This window comes from Mytilus californianus, unplaced genomic scaffold (genome assembly GCF_021869535.1).
Source record: "Mytilus californianus isolate M0D057914Y unplaced genomic scaffold, xbMytCali1.0.p SCAF_7, whole genome shotgun sequence".
Classification (NCBI taxonomy): domain Eukaryota; kingdom Metazoa; phylum Mollusca; class Bivalvia; order Mytilida; family Mytilidae; genus Mytilus; species Mytilus californianus.
In genome coordinates this window covers 106445991-106465417 of record NW_026262723.1, presented here as the reverse complement: position 1 = coordinate 106465417, position 19427 = coordinate 106445991, and the positions used below count along the sequence as shown (strand labels likewise).

Genomic DNA, 19427 nt, shown 5'->3' with positions numbered 1-19427 from the left:
TGAACATACATGAGCATAACCTAAACATTGGTATATGAAGCTGAGAATTGAAATCATCACGTTTGTCATAGTCTAAAATCGCCCTTGTGAGTCAATATAGAGAAAAAAAGATCTAGATCTAGGTTCTGTAGGAGTTCTTCTTCTTATGTGTGTAAAATAAATCGGCCAACAAGGATCCACAATATCTACCCATTGGAATACCGACTATCTGTTGAAATATCTATCCACCAAACTCAACAAATATGTTGTCGATTAAAAAGTCCAGAATTTTGATAATATCATCTTCGGTATATTTGTTATTTGAACTAGTGTGGTTCATCACAAAGTATATGTGTTTTCATGACAAACAACAGTTAGGGTATCTACGATTCCCATTTCTGTAGAAAAGGCTCTGTTTAATGAGACGATGTAGTCATTCTTTCAGTTTAGCATTGCAAATAGTGTAAAGAGAACAAAAATCAAAAATTTAAATACTACTGCTAAATTGTAGAGTTCGTGATTGAAGATTTTGTAGTAGATCTTTATAATTTTTAAGAATCCACATCTGATTGACAGCGCTGGTGAACTATATATACCTTATGACAATATTTCTGAATGCAATCTTTTACTGCAGAAAAAATGGTAGTAAAAACTTTAGAAAGATGTTAAGTCAAAAATCTTGAAGACCCGGCTATATATTGTTTTATAAGGATGTTTGTGAAGTTTATAAATCCAGTTTAAAGACGGGAGATTTTCATCGTCCGTTTTGATGTTAATAACAAAGGCGAGAAGAAAAGATTTGTGCTTTTCTCTTGATTTCTTGAATGATGTAGGGGTCTTAGTGGGATTTCAAGTTTTGCTGTGTATTTCCAGTTCTTTAGTTGAACATTCCAAATAACTAGTTTTGCGTATTAAAACAATTGTGTTTGATGCCTTGTCTACTGCGACATCAACATATGTGTCGTGAAGAGAGGATAAAACATCCACAAACTCGGGTTTATTGAAAAGGTTAGAAACCCGTGTGCTCATTGTACATTGTAAAATTTGAATTCCCTTCTGAATGTATGAACGAACAGCTTCGGTCCGTTCTGATAAAGTGTCCAATTTTGGTTCATCTTGCTAGCGTTTTACCAATTATCTAGCATAGTCCTTAATTTCATGCATCAGTAAACTTAAGTTTTCTTCCAGGTAATGGACTGGGAAATTCGATAGTTCGGGGCTTTGGATAGCAACTCTCTAAAGTGTTCATTGATTGGCAATGTCTCCAGTTATTACATGACCAGCAGTACTATAATTGTATGGGGGCGATGTACAAGAACAATCTGGAGGTTTGGATTTTACATTCTTGAGGGTAAAGATTATAAATACCATCTTCTGGTTGAAAATCTTGGATGGAATAGGTTTGGTATATAAAATACAAGTGTAGATCGTTGACAGATCTACAGACACGACAAAGCGAACGAGTTATGGAGATAAACGCACTGCAAGAAAGGGCCAAAGGAACATCTCTGTCAAAAAAGGGAAAATTTACAAAAGTCGTCTTTGCGGATAACGTATCAACCATTGGTGAGTTAAATTCCTTAGTGTTTGCAGGGATGGTACTTTTTGCCACTTGATTTTCAACTAAGATCTATGTGGAATAGATAATTTTTAGTATTCCCTAGCGTCACAGTTGAGCAATTCAGACTCATTGAAGTCTATAGTTATAGGAAGACTAATAGCAAGCAAGTAAGTAATCTTTATTTAAAGTCGGACAATCATATATTATCACCTTATCATGGAGCATGCGCTCTCTAGAACTCTGTAATGTAATCGAATGATATCTTTTAAAAAAACACGAACAAACAATGACATAGCAACACAGCAGCATATAGCATGTATTTATAGTAGTTATAGCAAAAAACAAATTATAATGTATCTAGCAAGCTAAAAAAAATGAAAGTTAAAACTCAATAACACCACAGGATTAATTTTATGTCTCTAATGTCATTCTTTGGACGTTATTGTGCTGCCGGTAGTTTTAATTGTTCTATCAGTAATGTGTAAGAACTTTTGTAGTCATTGTAAAGAAATATTGGTGCTCGTGTTTGTATTCTTCTGTTTTCTGTGTGTTGTTCAATGCAAAAGTGGCATGATGTAGCTGAGATTTGTCACTGCCATAAATGAATGATTTATAGTACAAAATATAAACCAAAGCTCTGGTTAGCCATTAATCATACCTAAAACGTATACAAAATTAATAAAACAAAGCATCATGCACTTATAAAACATACAACTGAATACAGAAATTCACCAACCAAAATAAACAGATTACTAGCAAGCTTAATATATGAAAATGACAATCTCAAACAGCAGTCCGTGTGATTTGTGCCTCTCTTTAGGTAGCTGTCTGAGACACCTAACAGCAGACTAGCACCGGAAATAATCGAAATGTTAAAAGTAAGCATTCAGTAAAGAACCGTTTAAATTCCATTTAATTGATAAATTCAACAACACTTACCGTTATATTGATGATAATTTTTCGTTAAATGATCAAGAATTCTCTAAATATACTGCTGAAATTTACCCAAAGGAACTTACGTTAAATAAATCAAATATTAACAGCAATTACTGCCCTTTCCTAGATTTAGATATTTGAGTATTATGTGACGGTGATATTTTCCACTTCTAGTGTGAAAATATAGAAACTTTTAGATTCATTAATTTCATTTAATTTATCTTTCAGACACTTCTTCCGTTTTCTTTCTTGTCAGTCATGTTAATCTTAAAAGACCTTAACTACACGTATGTGCTAATTACACGTTTTTGACATTATACGTACTTTATAATCCGTTTGTCATTGTCCGTTGTCAAAATACTTTAACGATCAATTTATTATCTTAACACTTAGGGTGTTTTTGTATTTTGTTGGTTTATAGCTAATGATGTAATATTACATGTAGTAGATAATTCAAATAAGATTTAGTCGGCGTTTTGCTTTTGCGCCGATCTGCATTTCATTTGCGCCCATTTTTTCTTTCATTTGCGCCGATTTTTTTACAAGTAAATTGCAGGTAAATTACAGGTGAATGTTATTTTTCATTTATCATTATAGACCTCTTCCGTTCGCCAGTTGTACAAATGTTATGAATTGTCAATCATAACATGTATATAACTATTGTCCTCTGCTCACCACGGGGACACGGCCGTCACTCGGCTAACCGAGAGATTGGTCGGTTAATCTATATTGAGTATGCGGCTATATCGGCGGTTGGTCTGTTAATTGGGTTGGCTAAAGTCTGTTAATCAGGTGTTATCGAGAAAATACTTGCAAGTTCAGTATGTTTCATTGTATAACTTTTTAAATATATTTTTTATCATAAAAATTATTCATGTCTGACAAAACAATTCAATGTACTGAATCCAGTGGTGTAATTATTTTTTTTCTAGCTTCGATAAACAATCAATAAAATGAAAAGGCGGGTTACTCACCAATATATTTATACACATTTTACACACACAAAATGTACACAAAATGACAACTTGGCTGAATTTACTTGCATGCAATATTTTGAACATCGAAAAAAGACAGGCATTATGTTTGTTAACCATATTAATATCATTGTGTGAAAAATCTACACGAAAATCTGTATTTTGGTGATATTAATCAATTTTTATTAAAAACCTGGTCTGTTAATGGGTCGGATGTATAAAACCCGTTCTGTTATTTGGTCTGTTAAGAGTTATGAATGGCAATGAAAATATAATTTGATTGCTTTATGGGGAGTTATCGGATCAAATGGGTAGGCTCAAGACGAGTGGCTAAAATATACGGAAACAACACATGAACAATGAAACATAAATTTAGACAATGGAAATTGGAAATTGATAAAAATGGTTTCAAAAAGTGTAATATTAAAGTAATATTAATTTCATTCAAGAATGCTCGCATATATCATGTGAATTCTGTTTCGTTGTTATGAATGACACCAATTTGTCATCTACATTGGTAACCAGTATATACATCATTTTTATAGTTCGTTCTTATGTTGTTCTGTTATACCACTGTCCCAGGTTAGGGGAGGGTTGGGATCCCGCTAACATGTTTAACCCCGCCACATTATGTATGTATGTGCCTGTCCCAAGTCAGGAGCCTGTAAATCAGTGGTTGTCGTTTGTTTATGTGTTACATATTTGTGTTTCGTTCATTTTTTTTATATATAAATAAGTCCGTTAGTTTTCTCGTTTGAATTGTTTTACATTGTCATTTCGGGGCCTTTTATAGCTGACTATGCGGCATGGGCTTTGCTCATTGTTGAAGGCCGTACGGTGACCTATAGTTGTTAATTTCTGTGTCATTTTGGTCTCTTGTGGAGAGTTGTCTCATTTGCAATCATACCACATCTGCTTTTTTATATCAGAGATAAACGTCGTAATGTAACTAAACATCAGTGAGTAAAATATATTGGGATGCTAAAATATAAAGAATAGAGAAAGAATAATGAGAAAAATAAATAAAATGTAGAGAAAAGTGACATAACAATTTAAAGAATACAGAAATAAACAACACCCCCAATCCGGACCCTCATGGTATACACGAGAATCTGGATGGAGACGCAGAATATAGAATAATAGATAAAGACAGTAGAGAGTGATGCATTGCTGAAAAAGAAAGAAAAATAACAATTGTTTAAGAATACAGACATGAAACACCCCTTTTTACTATTTAGACCCTCCAAGATGATTGTTAAAACAATTTTGGCATTTATTCCACATCTCCTTATTTTTAAATTAATAGTATAGACAACGATATCTATATAGATGCTTTGCAATTTTTTTTACTGTATATCACATTATGTTATTTGAGACTGGAGTCCGATAAACATTGGCCTCCTGTCAACCGCTGAATCTGATAGCTCAGTAAATATTGTAAAGTGCAAACAAAACAAAATTTCAGGGGGAGGGGGTGGTTGAAACAGTAACGGATTGCGATGTACTCAAATTTGTGACAAATGCTAGAATTTTACAAGCGCACAACTGCAGTTCTCCTCTGCACTTATGTAGAAAGGAACTAAACGGAATAAAATGAATTAAAACTTAAGATAATCAAATGTAGCTGCATTCGCTTCTTTCCATTTACTTCTTTAGAATGTTTTGTAAACAACATATGATTAAGTAATAGAACAAAAGAACCAATTGGATGATGCTGACGAATTAGGGTTTAACGTCCAGTGGCAAATATCATGTCCATATGAGGACGACAACACGTTATATGTACCCGGTGTTGTATAAGACAGACACTTTCAGTCGGATTTTTGAACGTTCTTCTTTGAACACACACAAAAATCAAGGCTGATTGAAAACGTTAATAATAAATTCATGCATATTCCAGCGGCCAATCCATATCACGCTATATTGCAGTGACACACCTTTCAATAAAATGCAAAGAGTGTCAAAATAAAAATGCTCTTACTACAAGGATACTGTTGCACCGTATTGTCATTTTTTTTTACTCAAGTACATCTCATTCTAAACTTTTTTAATGGGAAATTATAAAGGTAGCAAAACTATTAATTGTCGTGGCTTAATAACTCTTAACTGACACAATTTTAATTGTCCAACCCATTAACAGACTTTATTCCCCTAATAGTCACTAAAACGTGGTATTACTCACGTTATATTACAATTATGAAATATTTACTAATGTCAATTTATTTTTTAGAACCAAAGTACTATTTTGTGTCCTTTAAATGATATCTAAAATTGTTTGTTTCGCCTTTTATTAAAACAATTGCTATGCGTATAAGCATAAATACCACATACTTGCGCGACGCCTTTTAGTTTTACTGAAGTTTGCGCAGACTATGAAATGTTTTTACAGGTGGAAAATGTTCTATGATAGATATCATTTTGTCAGACACTTTTCTTTTTTTTATTTGGTTCTTATAATATGCAAAAAATCTGTATATTTAACAGAGTTGAACATTTAAATTGTGCGTTTTACTCTTAACAGACGTATAGATATTAACCGACCCGATTAACAGACCAACCGCCCATATAGCCGCATACTCAATATAGATTAACCGACCAATCTCTCGGTTAGCCGAGTGTCGGCCGTGGGGGAGGTGGAAGTAGGATTTTGAGCAGGATAAGTCAATTTAAAAGCACTATGTTCACATACTTTAAAATCAAGAAGTAAAAACCTAAGATAAAAGCACCGTTTTTACTCTGTTTATACTAAAATGACGAATTAAAAATCTATTTACATTAAAATCCATAAAAACGGAATACATTAAAATCATAAATCTGTTCTTGCCGAGTATGTATAGGCAACACATCTAATATATTCCTTTCTTGTGATTTCGTCTCTATATTTGTCGTAAATGTCAATAACGAAGTCCATCTTTTCTTTCTCTGCATGGCTAACGTACTGATGCGGTCATTTCTAGAGTTCGCATTTTAAAATATGTAACGGCCTGGATTTTCTTAACTTCAACATAAGTGAACAACGTTTATAACCAGATTTTACCAATATACGTTCAAGGTATAGTACATGTACAAATATTTACTCACCTGTGTTAAACTGTAAATGCAATTTGGAGCAAATATAAAATCGGCGCAAATGAAAAGATGAAATCGGCGCAAATGAAAGAATGAAAATTTAAAAAATCGGCGCAAATGTCATACGCAAAAAGACCCGATTGAGTGTGAGATTTAATTGGGAGCCCGACAGACTAAGGCACGGACGTTGATATAATACGAATACGGAAACCCGTAGTGAACAAAAATAATATTATACTGGACTTTGCCGTGTATTTACATGTATGATTTATAATGTGTTTAACAGTAATTGTGGCTGTATTTGAAATTGAATTAATATAATATTTGGTATCCGAATTGATGTTTTATTTACTTATACTGTGAGCTACTCCCCAGAACATTTGTTATAGCAGGTTCGACCGAAACCCCTGTTATAAATACATCAGAAATTCTACACAAAAATTTACTACAGAAGGGATGATTTTTCGTTCCCTATTGTTAATTTTCCTTTCTTGGACGGTGGTGTTCCTTTGGCACCGTCTTACGGTGTTTATATATCCCAACTCGTTCGCTATGCTCGTGTCTGTAGTGACGTTTTGGATTTCAATGCGCGTAATCTATGTATTACTAGTAAATTATTAAGTCAGGGTTTTCGTTACCACAAATTACTTAAAACCCTTACTAAATTCTTCCATAGATACAAATATTTGGTTCGGAATTTTGGCTGTAGAAAACCTATTTCAAACGGAATAGCACATCCTAAATTTTACGGTGATGTTGTTAACCGAGTCCGGAAATTTAGATACCATGATCCGGGAGAACTTATCAATCATTGAATAAACTTATCCTAAAAAGTTACCTATTCAACAATCTTTGAATATTGTTTTTATTGGTATAAATATTTGTTTTGTTATCAGTAAATTAAAACCATACTAAATATTACACATATCAGTGTACTTTCACGGTACTGCAATCTGTCGATACCTATATTTTGGCATTGCACAAGGTCATGTGTGTCTCTGACTGTTAATGACGTCTTTACACTAAATCCATTGGATGTTGGATGTGTACTGATTGATATTTTAGTCTTAGCTACATGATTTTTTATTATTAGTTGTTATTGGCTTTGAACTAGCTGCCAGTAACTGCGAGTACTCTCAGATCTGTACTTAGTGTTTTTTGTTGTTGTTAGGGATGAGGGAGGGATATATACCCTGCCACGTCCTATCTGTGTTTTTGCTTTGATGTTTTTCTTTGTATCTATCTAATGAGTTAAGCCTTTTTCAACTGATTTTTATAGTTTGTTCTTATGTTGTGCTGTTACACCACTGTCCCAGGTTAGGGGAGGGTTGGGCGCTCACAAACATGTTTAACCCCGCAACATTCTTTATGTGCCTGTCCCAAATCGGGAGCCTGTAGTTCAGTGGTTGTCGTTGGTTCATGTCTGTCATATTTGTTTTTCGTAAATTGTTTTGTTATAAAACAGGACGTTAGTTTTCTCAATTGAATTGTTTTATATTTTTCATGTCGGGCCTTTTGTAGCCGACTATACGGTATGGGTTTGTTGAAGGCCGTACGGTTGCCTATAATTGCTTACATCCACTTCATTAACTTTGGTTGATAGTTGTCTCATTGGCAATCATACCACGTCTCCTTATTTGTTTTACTAGATTGCAAACTAAATCACATATTATTAAGCTAAACAATTGAATGAATAGATATATTAAGAAAGAAATGAAATAACCAATAAAAAAAAGTTGCACAGCTGAAGATATAATATAAAATATTATAATTTTAAAAATGCATTCAGAACATTGACATTTTGAACCATTCCAAACTTAATCAAGATTTTTAATTAAGAAAACACTGTGTTCCGTCCTGAAATGGCCAGGACTGAGACTGTTCCACCAGGTAGCTACATAATTTTATACAATTTTTTCCCTGTACATACCCTGGGAAATTCAATATATTGCTGTATATACTAGAATACTATGTAGTATTAACTTTAAGAAGACGGTTTAAACATGATCATGGAGCTATACTATTTACAATTTTGAAGGTGTTTAAAGCCATGGTCTTGATTATGTGCTCCAAAAGAGTTGACACCATAGCCTTATCCACAAGTTGTAATCATCAGAAACAAACCGAAGTGCTCTCTCTCGCCCTTTTGAAATTTCTATTTTGTTTCTGTACAAAAATGCAAAGCCAAAGGACAAAAAATAAAATTACTCAATATGAATGTATGAAATATATTGAGTGTATTAAGTTTGAAGAAAGGGCGAGAATCATTTTAATATATTAAGCTACTGAGATGCCCGGTCTCTATACACATTATTAATATGTAAATCAAAATTTAGCAGGTAGTCAATTTGTATGACAAAAAAACCCACATTTTCACTAGATATATTAGAATTGTGAATACATATTGATGCATGTGTTCTTCGCAAAAGTGTTTTTAACTGCCAACAAAATTGGTCAGTATTAGCTTGAATTGTATTGAGCTCTGCTCAATGGAATAAAAAATATCTTTTATAAAACTTGTTGCTTTACAATAAAAAATGTTTGAAATTTGAGTATTGAAATCCAGTTTAAAATCTAGGATTACACTAGCACGTTTCACGGTCTATTACCACACTTAATGTTTATTCCATTCAGATACTGAATAATGAGTTGTGTGTGTTTTTTGTGTTTTTTATGTTTTTTTAAGGATTGTCTGCATTTTGACGGATGGGAACCATAATATTAATGAATAATAATCTTCCTGTACGATTTAAAAACTGATTCCACCACAAATACCAGACTTAGAGAGGTGTTATCACCAGCATAGTTTTCTTATACCTGCTTTCTATAATCTATATCTTTTGTCTTTTATTTTCAATTTTTGCCCGTTGTATATACAATCTCTAGGGGAGGAGGGGGGTCTCATCCCGAATATCCGAGAAAATAAATATCAAATCCCGAATTCCCGTGAAAATAAAGTGTCCGTTACTGCATATCGTTATGATTAAAATCCTGAATCCCCGCGAATTAAACGGCTCAATCTTGAATTCCCGAAAAAGGTCATCCCGCCCCTCTTAGTCATCAAATGTGTAATCCTATTTCCAATCATGTGACATTTTGACTGTGTGTGTATTCGCATGGCAGTCGGATGCATACATTACAGGGGACGCTTACCCTGTCGAAGCACCCGGTCCCCATCATTTAAGTTTGACTGTTCATGCGACTCTCTCAGTTTTGATTGTAACATTGGTTTGTCCTCTTAATCGATTTATAAGATTTGAACATCAAAATTATCATTTTGCGAGTTAAAGGTCCGTTCGATTAAGATTACAAAATAAAAGTATGTTAATATAGATGACGAAGAATACAATTAAAAAATCTACTATAAGGTCATTTCACATTTTATATTTTGATTTCATTTAAATAATATTTACTTATAAACTGGATGAAAACTCGTATTTAGTTTGAAGAGGAGTGATGTCAGATGCATCTTACCGGGAAAACCTTTAAATTTGTATTAAAACTTGAAAGAAAAATGTGTGGTGGGTATCCAAACTTGGTCACCTTGTACGTGACTTTTTCAATTCGGGCCGTTCTGACTGATCTTTCTTAAACATTGCAAAAAATTTAGATATTCCTAATGCAACCAAATTTGATTGGATGATTATAATTTTCCCGCGAAAAAGTCAGACGAACGTTAAGTTTCCAGGAGAAAATAAGTTGTTTACAAGTAGATATCTGGACCACAAAAACGACGATTGAAGAAAAAAGTATGCACATTAACAGGAAGTACAGGGAAGCAAACAAAACTTACGAATAATTTTCATGTTTTTTTCTCTCAAGTACTTCTGTGACGAACTTACGGTTTATCATAACAAATGGGCAAAAATTGTTGTTTACACCTTGAAAATTGCTCTGCGTACAGTCAAACATGTGCAGTTGGAAAAGTTTTAAGGTCTAGCATCCACTAGATATATAAAAGTTAATGCATATTGTGTTTCAGAAAGATAAATCTGAATGTTCACCAAAACGGCAAAAGAAATTTATGTAGCATATGTGTAAGCGTACTTTCATTCCGCCGTGTATTTATTCCGGGTAACTGTTTTTCACTAGAGAATATTGGATGTAAATAGTGTGAAAGCGTCGATCTTGATATCGTTGTTTTGTTGATATTAGACCGGTTTATTGTTTACATAAATAAATGGGTTAAAATTAAAATGATTTTCAAGGAACCAGTTTAATTAATCTGAGTCAATCTAGTAAATAATATTGATGATAATGAGGAGGATGTTTTATAACTCAAAATACTTTATCAATGATCAGGACATTGAACATGATACAAGGCATATTTAAAGAGCAGATTTGTTCTTATATAAAGTTTCAATTATAGAAGCATCCTTTGATATTGACATAGAAGATATGATTTTATATCCAAGTCGACCGAAAAGCAAATACACAGAAATACTTCGGCAATCCAGAAAAAATAAATATTACAATTAGTGACAATTTTAAAAGCATGTGATTTGATAGATTTGCATAGAAAAATTATTTAAATCTTATTCGTTAATAAGCATTATTGTGTTTATATCGTGCGTTGAAAATGAGTACTTATCACTTCATCAATGTATGGATGGATCCAAAGCACTGGTGTAATTAATCCCGGTATAGAATAACTAGTGCAATCATTCCGGTACAAAATCACTAGTGTAATCATTCCTTGTTTAAAAACACTAGTGTGAACATTCCTTGGATGAAAACTCTCCACTTTTTACATAAATCAACTATGCAAGTTTCAAATACACTAAAAACTATAAAGCCACATTTTATATATATTTCCCCTTCAAAAAACCCTTTTTAGAACCTTATAATGACTGGTGGATGTTTTACACTGGACCCGGATAGAAAAACCTAGTGAATTTTCGTTGGTGGATAAAAATCACTGGGGATTTTCTTCCGCCGGATAAAGTACACTGGCGGAATCAAACCACTGTTACATATGTAGCCTTGTTTGCAGAATCCGAGAACGTTCACCACAAAATCTACTCTATGAGTACAGACAAACTGGTGCTAGAAAAGTTTGAAGGCATGGCTAAACCTAGATATATATATATATATATATATATACCTAAATTCAGAAATTATTTTGAGGGTTTTAATAATTCGAATAATGCGACTGGGTCAATAAATAAAGAACTCATTCTGATATCTGATTCACATCGTCAGATCATATGTTTTCGTAGGTCATATGAATTCGTCCTATGCATGCTTTTTCAATGGAAATTGTGACGTCACAATGCATTCTAAATAGCACAAAAACCCATTATACATGGATTCTGTACAACATTTTCTTGAAATCACAATAATACACCTTATCGCTATTTGTCTGCCATTACCTCATTACTGGACATTGCAACAGTTCCTGTAAAATTTTGACGTCATAATTGCAAATGTCTGACGCCACAAGGAAAAAGTGCCTGTTGTATGACGTCATTAGTTCAAGTGTTGTAGATTCTGAGGTCAAGTGTCACAGGTTCCGAAATAGCGATTAGTTCTGTTGATATCGCATTTTTGTCTATTCTTGAAAAATCGCAATAAATGCATGCAATAGTTTCTGAATTTACTGTAAGTTATATACATTTTACGTTAAATTCAAAACTTATCTGGATTTTGATGCCCATTTTTCGACTCTGCAGAAGGTGGCAAATTAAACAAAAACTTGAGTTCAATTTGATACGGTCCACTCATTAACATATTTTAAATCAGTATTATCATCTATTGTGATGGTTTTTATTGTCCATATCAACCAAAACAGTTTCAATTATTATATGGGGGGAGCTTCTTAAACATCCTTCCAAACTAGGTTTATTTTGGCACATTCTGCAGGAACAATAAAAAATGCATAGCTACATGTAAATTCAATGATGTTTTTTTATATTTTGAAACTTTAAATGCATTTAATTTTATGAATCTAGGTCCAGCCATGCCTAAAAACTTTTCCTGGTGCACAGGTCAGCCCTCAAAGAAGGTTAAAAATTAAGGTTGCCATTTGGCCACCAGATATAAATTTTCAGTGGCCAATTCAAAATTTTAGTGGTGATGCAATAATTTCAGGTCGCCTAAGAAATTTGTTATAAAAGAGCTTAACCTGAAGTCTAGTCGGAGAGCATATTAATAAATTTTTCAATAGACTAGACGTTAGTATCTTGCTTGATCCTGTATGGTGGTTGTTAATCAAACATTTTATCAGGTTGTTTACTGGAAGTGGTTTTGTACTAAGTGCATGCATAAGCAGTAAAATTGCTTTTTTAAACATTGGTGTTAAGGGGAGAAATCTGATAAAAAAAGATAAATTTATGTGTGAGTTAAAGGGGGTAACAAATCAAAAGAAAGGAGGTAAATTTCGAATATTTTTTTCAAGGAAGCAAACAAAAAGCTGACTGTTGTTTAAGAAGTTTTTATTAAAAATGGAAAAAATAAAAATATGTTTGAAGTGAGTTCCTATAACAAATCTTGAAAGTATTCTGTGTGAAATATTAACCGCAAATAAATGATCATTTGATGCTAGGAAGAGGATAAATTAAATGTCCTAGATTGATGGTTTCAATGATAGAAAAGGGAAATTCTAAAATAAATATTGTAAATCACAACAAAAAAACACGTACTTTCATCGAAATCAATTTTTTTTGAAAATCCTCAGATGGTTTCTTATTTTTATTTCATTACAAATCTCAGGCTTTTTTATGCTGAAATGTGGATTAGAACTGCTGTTAACGCAATAATTATTTGTTATAAGGCACATCACCTACATGTATTTGTTTAAATAACTCCGGATAGTGGTTTCAAATCGAGGCAATGTCAACAATGGCTGCAGATGCATGTTGGACACTGACAAAGTTATGAGCTTCTTGCGACATGGAACTAATTGGCTGAAACTTTTCCTTTATCCAACATTTGAAATAATTAAAATAGCATTTGTCTGTTTTGTTTAATGATTGTATTTTTCCAGAAAATACATGAATATGTAAAAATACAGAAAATACATGAATGTGTATGTTTATAAAGAGCCATATTCGATTAAAAGCTCTGTTTTTGACAAATTGACTTAAATTCTTCCATCATGTCCATAGTGTTACATAAATTAAATGTAAAGTTTATATTAATAATCTTCAAAAATACAAGAAAATGATTATTCAATGATCCAAAGCCTGCTACTTAAAAGCATCATCACGAAGATTACAAAATCACAACAAAAAAACATGGACTTTCATTGAAATCAATTAGGGTGAGTGACAGTCGCCTGCAATTTTAATAATGTCATTGAAACAGACCAGTTCAATCAGGTAAAGAAAGTGTTAACCAATGAACATAGTTATGTAATTGTTTGAAAATGACGGATTGATGAAAGTGAAAGTGCTTTTATATATTTCATTAACATGATTAATATGCTGCAATAAGATTTGTACTTAAGATAGTATTAAAAAACGATGTATATTTATATATATAAACATTTTTCTTTTTTTGTAGGACATTGGAATGAGATGTCTTTCCAACCAGAAAAGAGAAAATCCTTGTCAGATAGGTTTGGTTGTATACCATCAGTAGGTCATGGCCAGCAAAATGACAGTCAGATTTTTTCAAAAAGTTGGAAAAGTTCTAGCTCAGGACAAAAAAATAGCTCCTTTACAAACAGTTATTCAAGAAATGAAAAGAAAGATCCTAAAAACACTCTTACAGTTTGTTTGAAAGTTAATCGTCAGAATAGAGATAACAGTTATGTGAATCGTCCATGTCAACCTCTACGTATGGAATGTCGTGACAAACCATCGGAAATAACAAAGCAGTTTTCAAGAAATGGATCTCAGGACAGTAAAGAAAATAACAGTGTCAACTTCAATCATGGTTATGGACGTCAAGTTTCTGTAAAAGACACTTGTGTCAATGGCGAGTTGAGAAATAGTCATGACCAATCTCTTAGGCATGAAATTGGTATTACGGGTCAAACCTTGCCACTAAATCGGATAGAATATAATCATTCTTCAAGGGAGGCTTCTTCCTTGTTGAAAACTCCTCCCAAATTTAATGGTAATAACTCAATACTCAATCATTGTGAACAATTAGACTGGGCAAGAACTTCACCTCAGTTTGTTGGTAATTATTCAAAGGGTTCTGCTTTCCAAAATGAAAGATATAATCAGTCCGAGCAAGAAGGTATTGCAAAGATTGATAGAAATGCTCCAGTGACAAATTCTTTTAGACAAGGTGGATATTGTAATCAGTTTCCAGGGCAGGTAGCAACTGTACCCCCTTCAAGTATGAATAGAAAGTCTCCATACTTCGAAAAAAGTAACAGTACTGATAATAACAAGGACACAAATAGAGCATTTTTTAACACTAGTCCACAATTTTCTGGCAATTTCAATAGTACAAGACAAACTGCACCTGATGAGACACAGTTACAAAATAGCCATGCTGGTTCCCGATTCAACAGCAGTCCTGGATTCATCCAAAATACAAAGTCTCAAACGAGCAATCAAGGGTATGCTCAGCATCAACCACAACATACACAGTCTCAAGCGAGCAATCAAGGGTATGCTCAGCATCAACCACAACATACACAGTCTCAAGCTAACAATCAAGGGTATGCTCAGCAACAACCACAACATACACAGTCTCAAGCTTACAATCAAGGGTATGCTCAGCATCAACCACAACATACACAGTCTCAAGCTAACAATCGAGGGTATGGTCAGCAACAACCAAAACCTTTCATCAACAGCAACATCAGAGATCCAAGGAGTCCAGGATTTTTACAAAATGATCTATGTAATGTCAGATCTTTTCAAAATGCTCATGAAAATCATGGTTTTTATGGAAATGAGTTGACACCAAGCTGTTTAAGCCAAAATAAAAGTCTAGTGGACAGGAATAAGAATTTTATAGATAATTGCAACTTTAACATACATAATCAAAATGCAGTGCCTCAACATGGACCATATGGATTGATCAACATTGTAACACCTGAGAAACCTCCTGTTCAGGTCAACAAAGGCCCTATTGGCTCTAAACAACATGCATTTATTCATCAGGGGCAACAGCAAATGACACCTGCAGTCTGTGAAAATAGGTCAAATAATGGTCACAACAGTCCTACTTTTAGTTCAGACAGTGAAATGTCTCTTGATTCTAATGTTGTATGTGAATCGTCAGGCCAAGATTTGAAGGAGAAAATCAAGCCAACTGGGTTCTATAATGATGTAGAAGAGTTGACAAAAAAGTTTTTTGGAAAATGTGAAAAATTAACAAAAACATCTGAAGATCAGAAAACATTGGAGAAGATTAATACGCAACTCCATACAGAAATTATAACTGCTTTAAATAATTGTAACCAAAATACTATATCTCCAGATGCTTCGGAAAGGGGAGAAGAAATAGAACAGACTGAAAATAAAACATATCAGCAAGATGGGATGTCTCCAAAATTAGTCATTGATGAAAGTGGAAGGGAAGGGGGAAATAGTCAACAAGAGAGGAACATTTCAGAAGAAATTACATCTGATGAAATGAAATTTGAAGGGAGGACATTGTTAAAAGGTGGTGTGAAACCCAGACATGTTCCAAAAATGTTGATCGACAAGCCAGGACTGGGTCCACCAAATGACAGAAGAACAGTTTATTTGACTTGTAGAAATTTATTGGAATTGCCATTGCCCAAGTGGGCAGCTGAAGCTCTTGGAAAAAATGTTTTGGAACATGATATTACAAATGGACATAATAAAGAGAGTAAACCCTCCAAGACTTCTTGTAAAGCTAAAAAAAAAACAGTAGAAACAAATAAACTTGAGAAAAGGTTAACAGAAATATTTAATGTAAAAGATGGAGAGAAGAAAGGTATTGAAACAAAGGTGAATCAGAAATCTGAGAACATTAAATTAAATAGCCAAGATCAGAAAAAATCGTCTCACACAAAAAAAATAACAGATTCAAAAGATGTAAAAAATTCTTCGTCAGACCAAACAAAGAAAATTCAGCCGTCTAAAGATTCAAAGAGGCCTGTATCTAATGAAAATTATAAATCCAATAAGAAAGTTAAAACAAGTGATAGAGTGGATTTGACTTTAGGGGGAGCTCTTCTTGCAAAACAGAAAGTAAACAATCCTGTTAAGCAAAAACAAGTAGAAAAAGAACCAATTAATATTTCCACTTCATCCAATGGGTCCAGAGATAATTCAAGGTCAAGAGATAATTCAAGGTCTAGGATGTCAAGGTCGAGAGAAAGTTCAAGGTCTCGTAATAGGTCAAGATCAAGAGACAGACTTTCATGGAAAACAAACAAATATTCAGATTCGCAATACAAGCGTACTGAACAGAACAGTTACAGATCGAGGTCACGTGATGTTCGTAATCGTTTACCTGTAAGCAGTGGGAAAAAATGTAATACCAAGCATGGAATTGACCGAGCAGTTGAAAATGTTACAGCAACTATTAAAAGTATTATTGGCAAAGACTTTAACTGGCCTTATAATGAAAGTGATGATAAAAGTTTTGACATGTATGATTTCAGGGGATGTGATGATATTGGTAGCTAAAATGATGAAAAACTGAATTTGAATTAATGTTAACTGTAAGCAGCATACAGTAAATAAGTTTGATATACAGTTTAGTACTCTAAAAATGCATTTCCAGAAAAGGACAAAAGTTATATTTTTAAAGGATGAAAGGAGAGGATTGAAAAGAAAAGTCTTGTGGACAGATATTATTAGTTTGCATTCATTGTCTGTAGCCCATTTATCATTGTTAGAAAAGGGTCAACTCGTTTGTCATTCTCCTTCAAATGCATAAACATGTTGTGTTATTTGTTTTAAGTTCAAACTGAAGGATTAAAATCTAAAACATGGCCCCTTAACATTGTGAATAATTATGTTAGAAGTTAGAAAACAATTTGTATGCCTAAATAGTATGGGGCATTATATGCTTACCAATCTGTACCTCCTTTAGTCAGTCCATCCTGTATTAAGGTAAAGGTATTTGACCCCATCCAATGTACAGAAGTATATTTGTTCAACCCTAAGAAATTGTTCCCCTTTTTTTATACGCCCGTTTACAGGATGTATTATGGTATACCGTTGTCTGTCGTCAACATATCGGACATTAACTCAAAAGCACTTTAACCGATTTGCATAAAACTTTGGGGAATTGTTTATATCTATTTACATGAGCTCCCTTTCGTTTTTTATAAATTTCAGATTTTACGTTTCCGAGTTATGGGGGTTAATTTCATTAAAAAAAGGGGGATTTTTCAGTTTTCGGACAATAACTCAAAAATGCTTTCACCAATTTGCATGAAATTTTGGTGAATTGTTTATATCTATTGACATGAGCTCCCTTTTGATTTTTATAAATTTTAGATTTTTACGTTTCTGAGGTACGGGGTTTTATTCATTAAAAAAAAGGGGGATTTTCCAGTTTTCGGACAAGAACTCAAAAAATCTTTAAGCAGGTCTTGTGAAACTTTGGTGAATAGTTTATATCTATTGACGTAAGCTCCTGTTTGATTTTTGTAAATTTTAGAATTTACATTTCTGAGTTATGGGGTTTTATTCAATAAAAAAGGGGGGATTTTCCAGTTTTCGGTCAATAACTCAAAAATGCTTTCAGGAGATCTTATGAAACTTTGGTGAATTGTTTATATCTATTGATGTAAGTTCCCTTTCGATTTTTACAAATTTCTGATATGACATTGAGAAGTTATTGAACTTTATTCTTTGAAAACGTGACGGGCATATCATGCGCTCATGGCGCAGCTGTTTATTAAAGTCTTTTCCACAAAAGAACATATTTCTTGTATCTGTAATAGGTCTCCCTTTGTCTTGATTTTATCGAAACATTCACATATTTTTTCTTTCATGTTAACCGTCCTATATTTTTTCGATCCAGAAGATTTTGTGGTTTCCCATAAGCTAAGCATTCACTTTTCAAAATTGATATATTCAAATGGAAGAGAGGAAGAGGGGTTTTATTTTGATTATTCTGATTTCAGTCTTCCTTCTTTTAATTGAGTCCTTTTTATTTGAAATATTAGGGGGGGGGGGGGGGGGGGGGAATTGAACGATTTGGCAAGTTTAATCAAGGTACCTGTACTTTTACATTTAACCTTCATATAGCTGTTCTGTGTACACATTTGTTATGGATTATTTCATGCTCAAAATTCATTATTATTATTGAATTTAGTATACAGAAACATGTTTTTTGCTGTATTTCAAATATTAGCAAATATGGGAATAGTTTGCAATTTAAATTAAACTACTGATATAACATTGCAATGTCTGAGTTGATATTTTCATTTTATTTTAATGGATTTCAAAACTGATTTCCACATGTATGCTATCAAAATATCTTTGCATGTACGTCATAGATACATTTGAAAACAAGTTAGTGCATTTTTGTTCCAATAGTAGCTTTAGAAATCAGTAGCTGTGCCATGTATATAGTTATTTTCCAATTATTTTTTTGTGTTTATTGTTATAAGTAAAACAGTAATAGATTTCTCATTTATTTGGAAAAAAACTTTCTGCTTAAAATTCACATATTGCTGCTAGACTATGTCTCCACTTAAAACCATCTGTGATATTGTTTTTAATATGTGCAGGTATTATACATTTTAGTTTATTGTTACTTTAGGGTTTAAATGTTTTAATATTGTACAGTGTAAATATTATGTGAATCTTTTTAATTTTGTGTATTGTTACTCTAATACATGCTATTTACTGTTAACAGTTATGCATTGATGAAGAAATCCTTGGATGCACAAGTCGTACCTTTGTATATGTAAATAATTTTGAAGAAAAAAAACATGGAACTTGAAAAACACATTTATAACAATGTAAATTTCACTTGCTCTCCAAGCTGGACAGATTTTCTTTAAAAAAAGT

At 33.0% G+C, this 19427-nt stretch overlaps 1 protein-coding gene across 1 annotated transcript; it reads left to right on the top strand.

The window, feature by feature from the left end:
- Positions 1–10185: 10185 nt before the first annotated feature.
- On the top strand, positions 10186–18550 carry LOC127709618 (uncharacterized). The gene is made up of 2 exons (XM_052215222.1): positions 10186–10268; positions 14023–18550. The coding sequence occupies exon 2, from the start codon at positions 14037–14039 to the stop codon at positions 17082–17084; it is 3048 nt and encodes a 1015-aa protein (XP_052071182.1). The 5' UTR covers positions 10186–10268; positions 14023–14036; the 3' UTR covers positions 17085–18550.
- Positions 18551–19427: the final 877 nt, after the last annotated feature.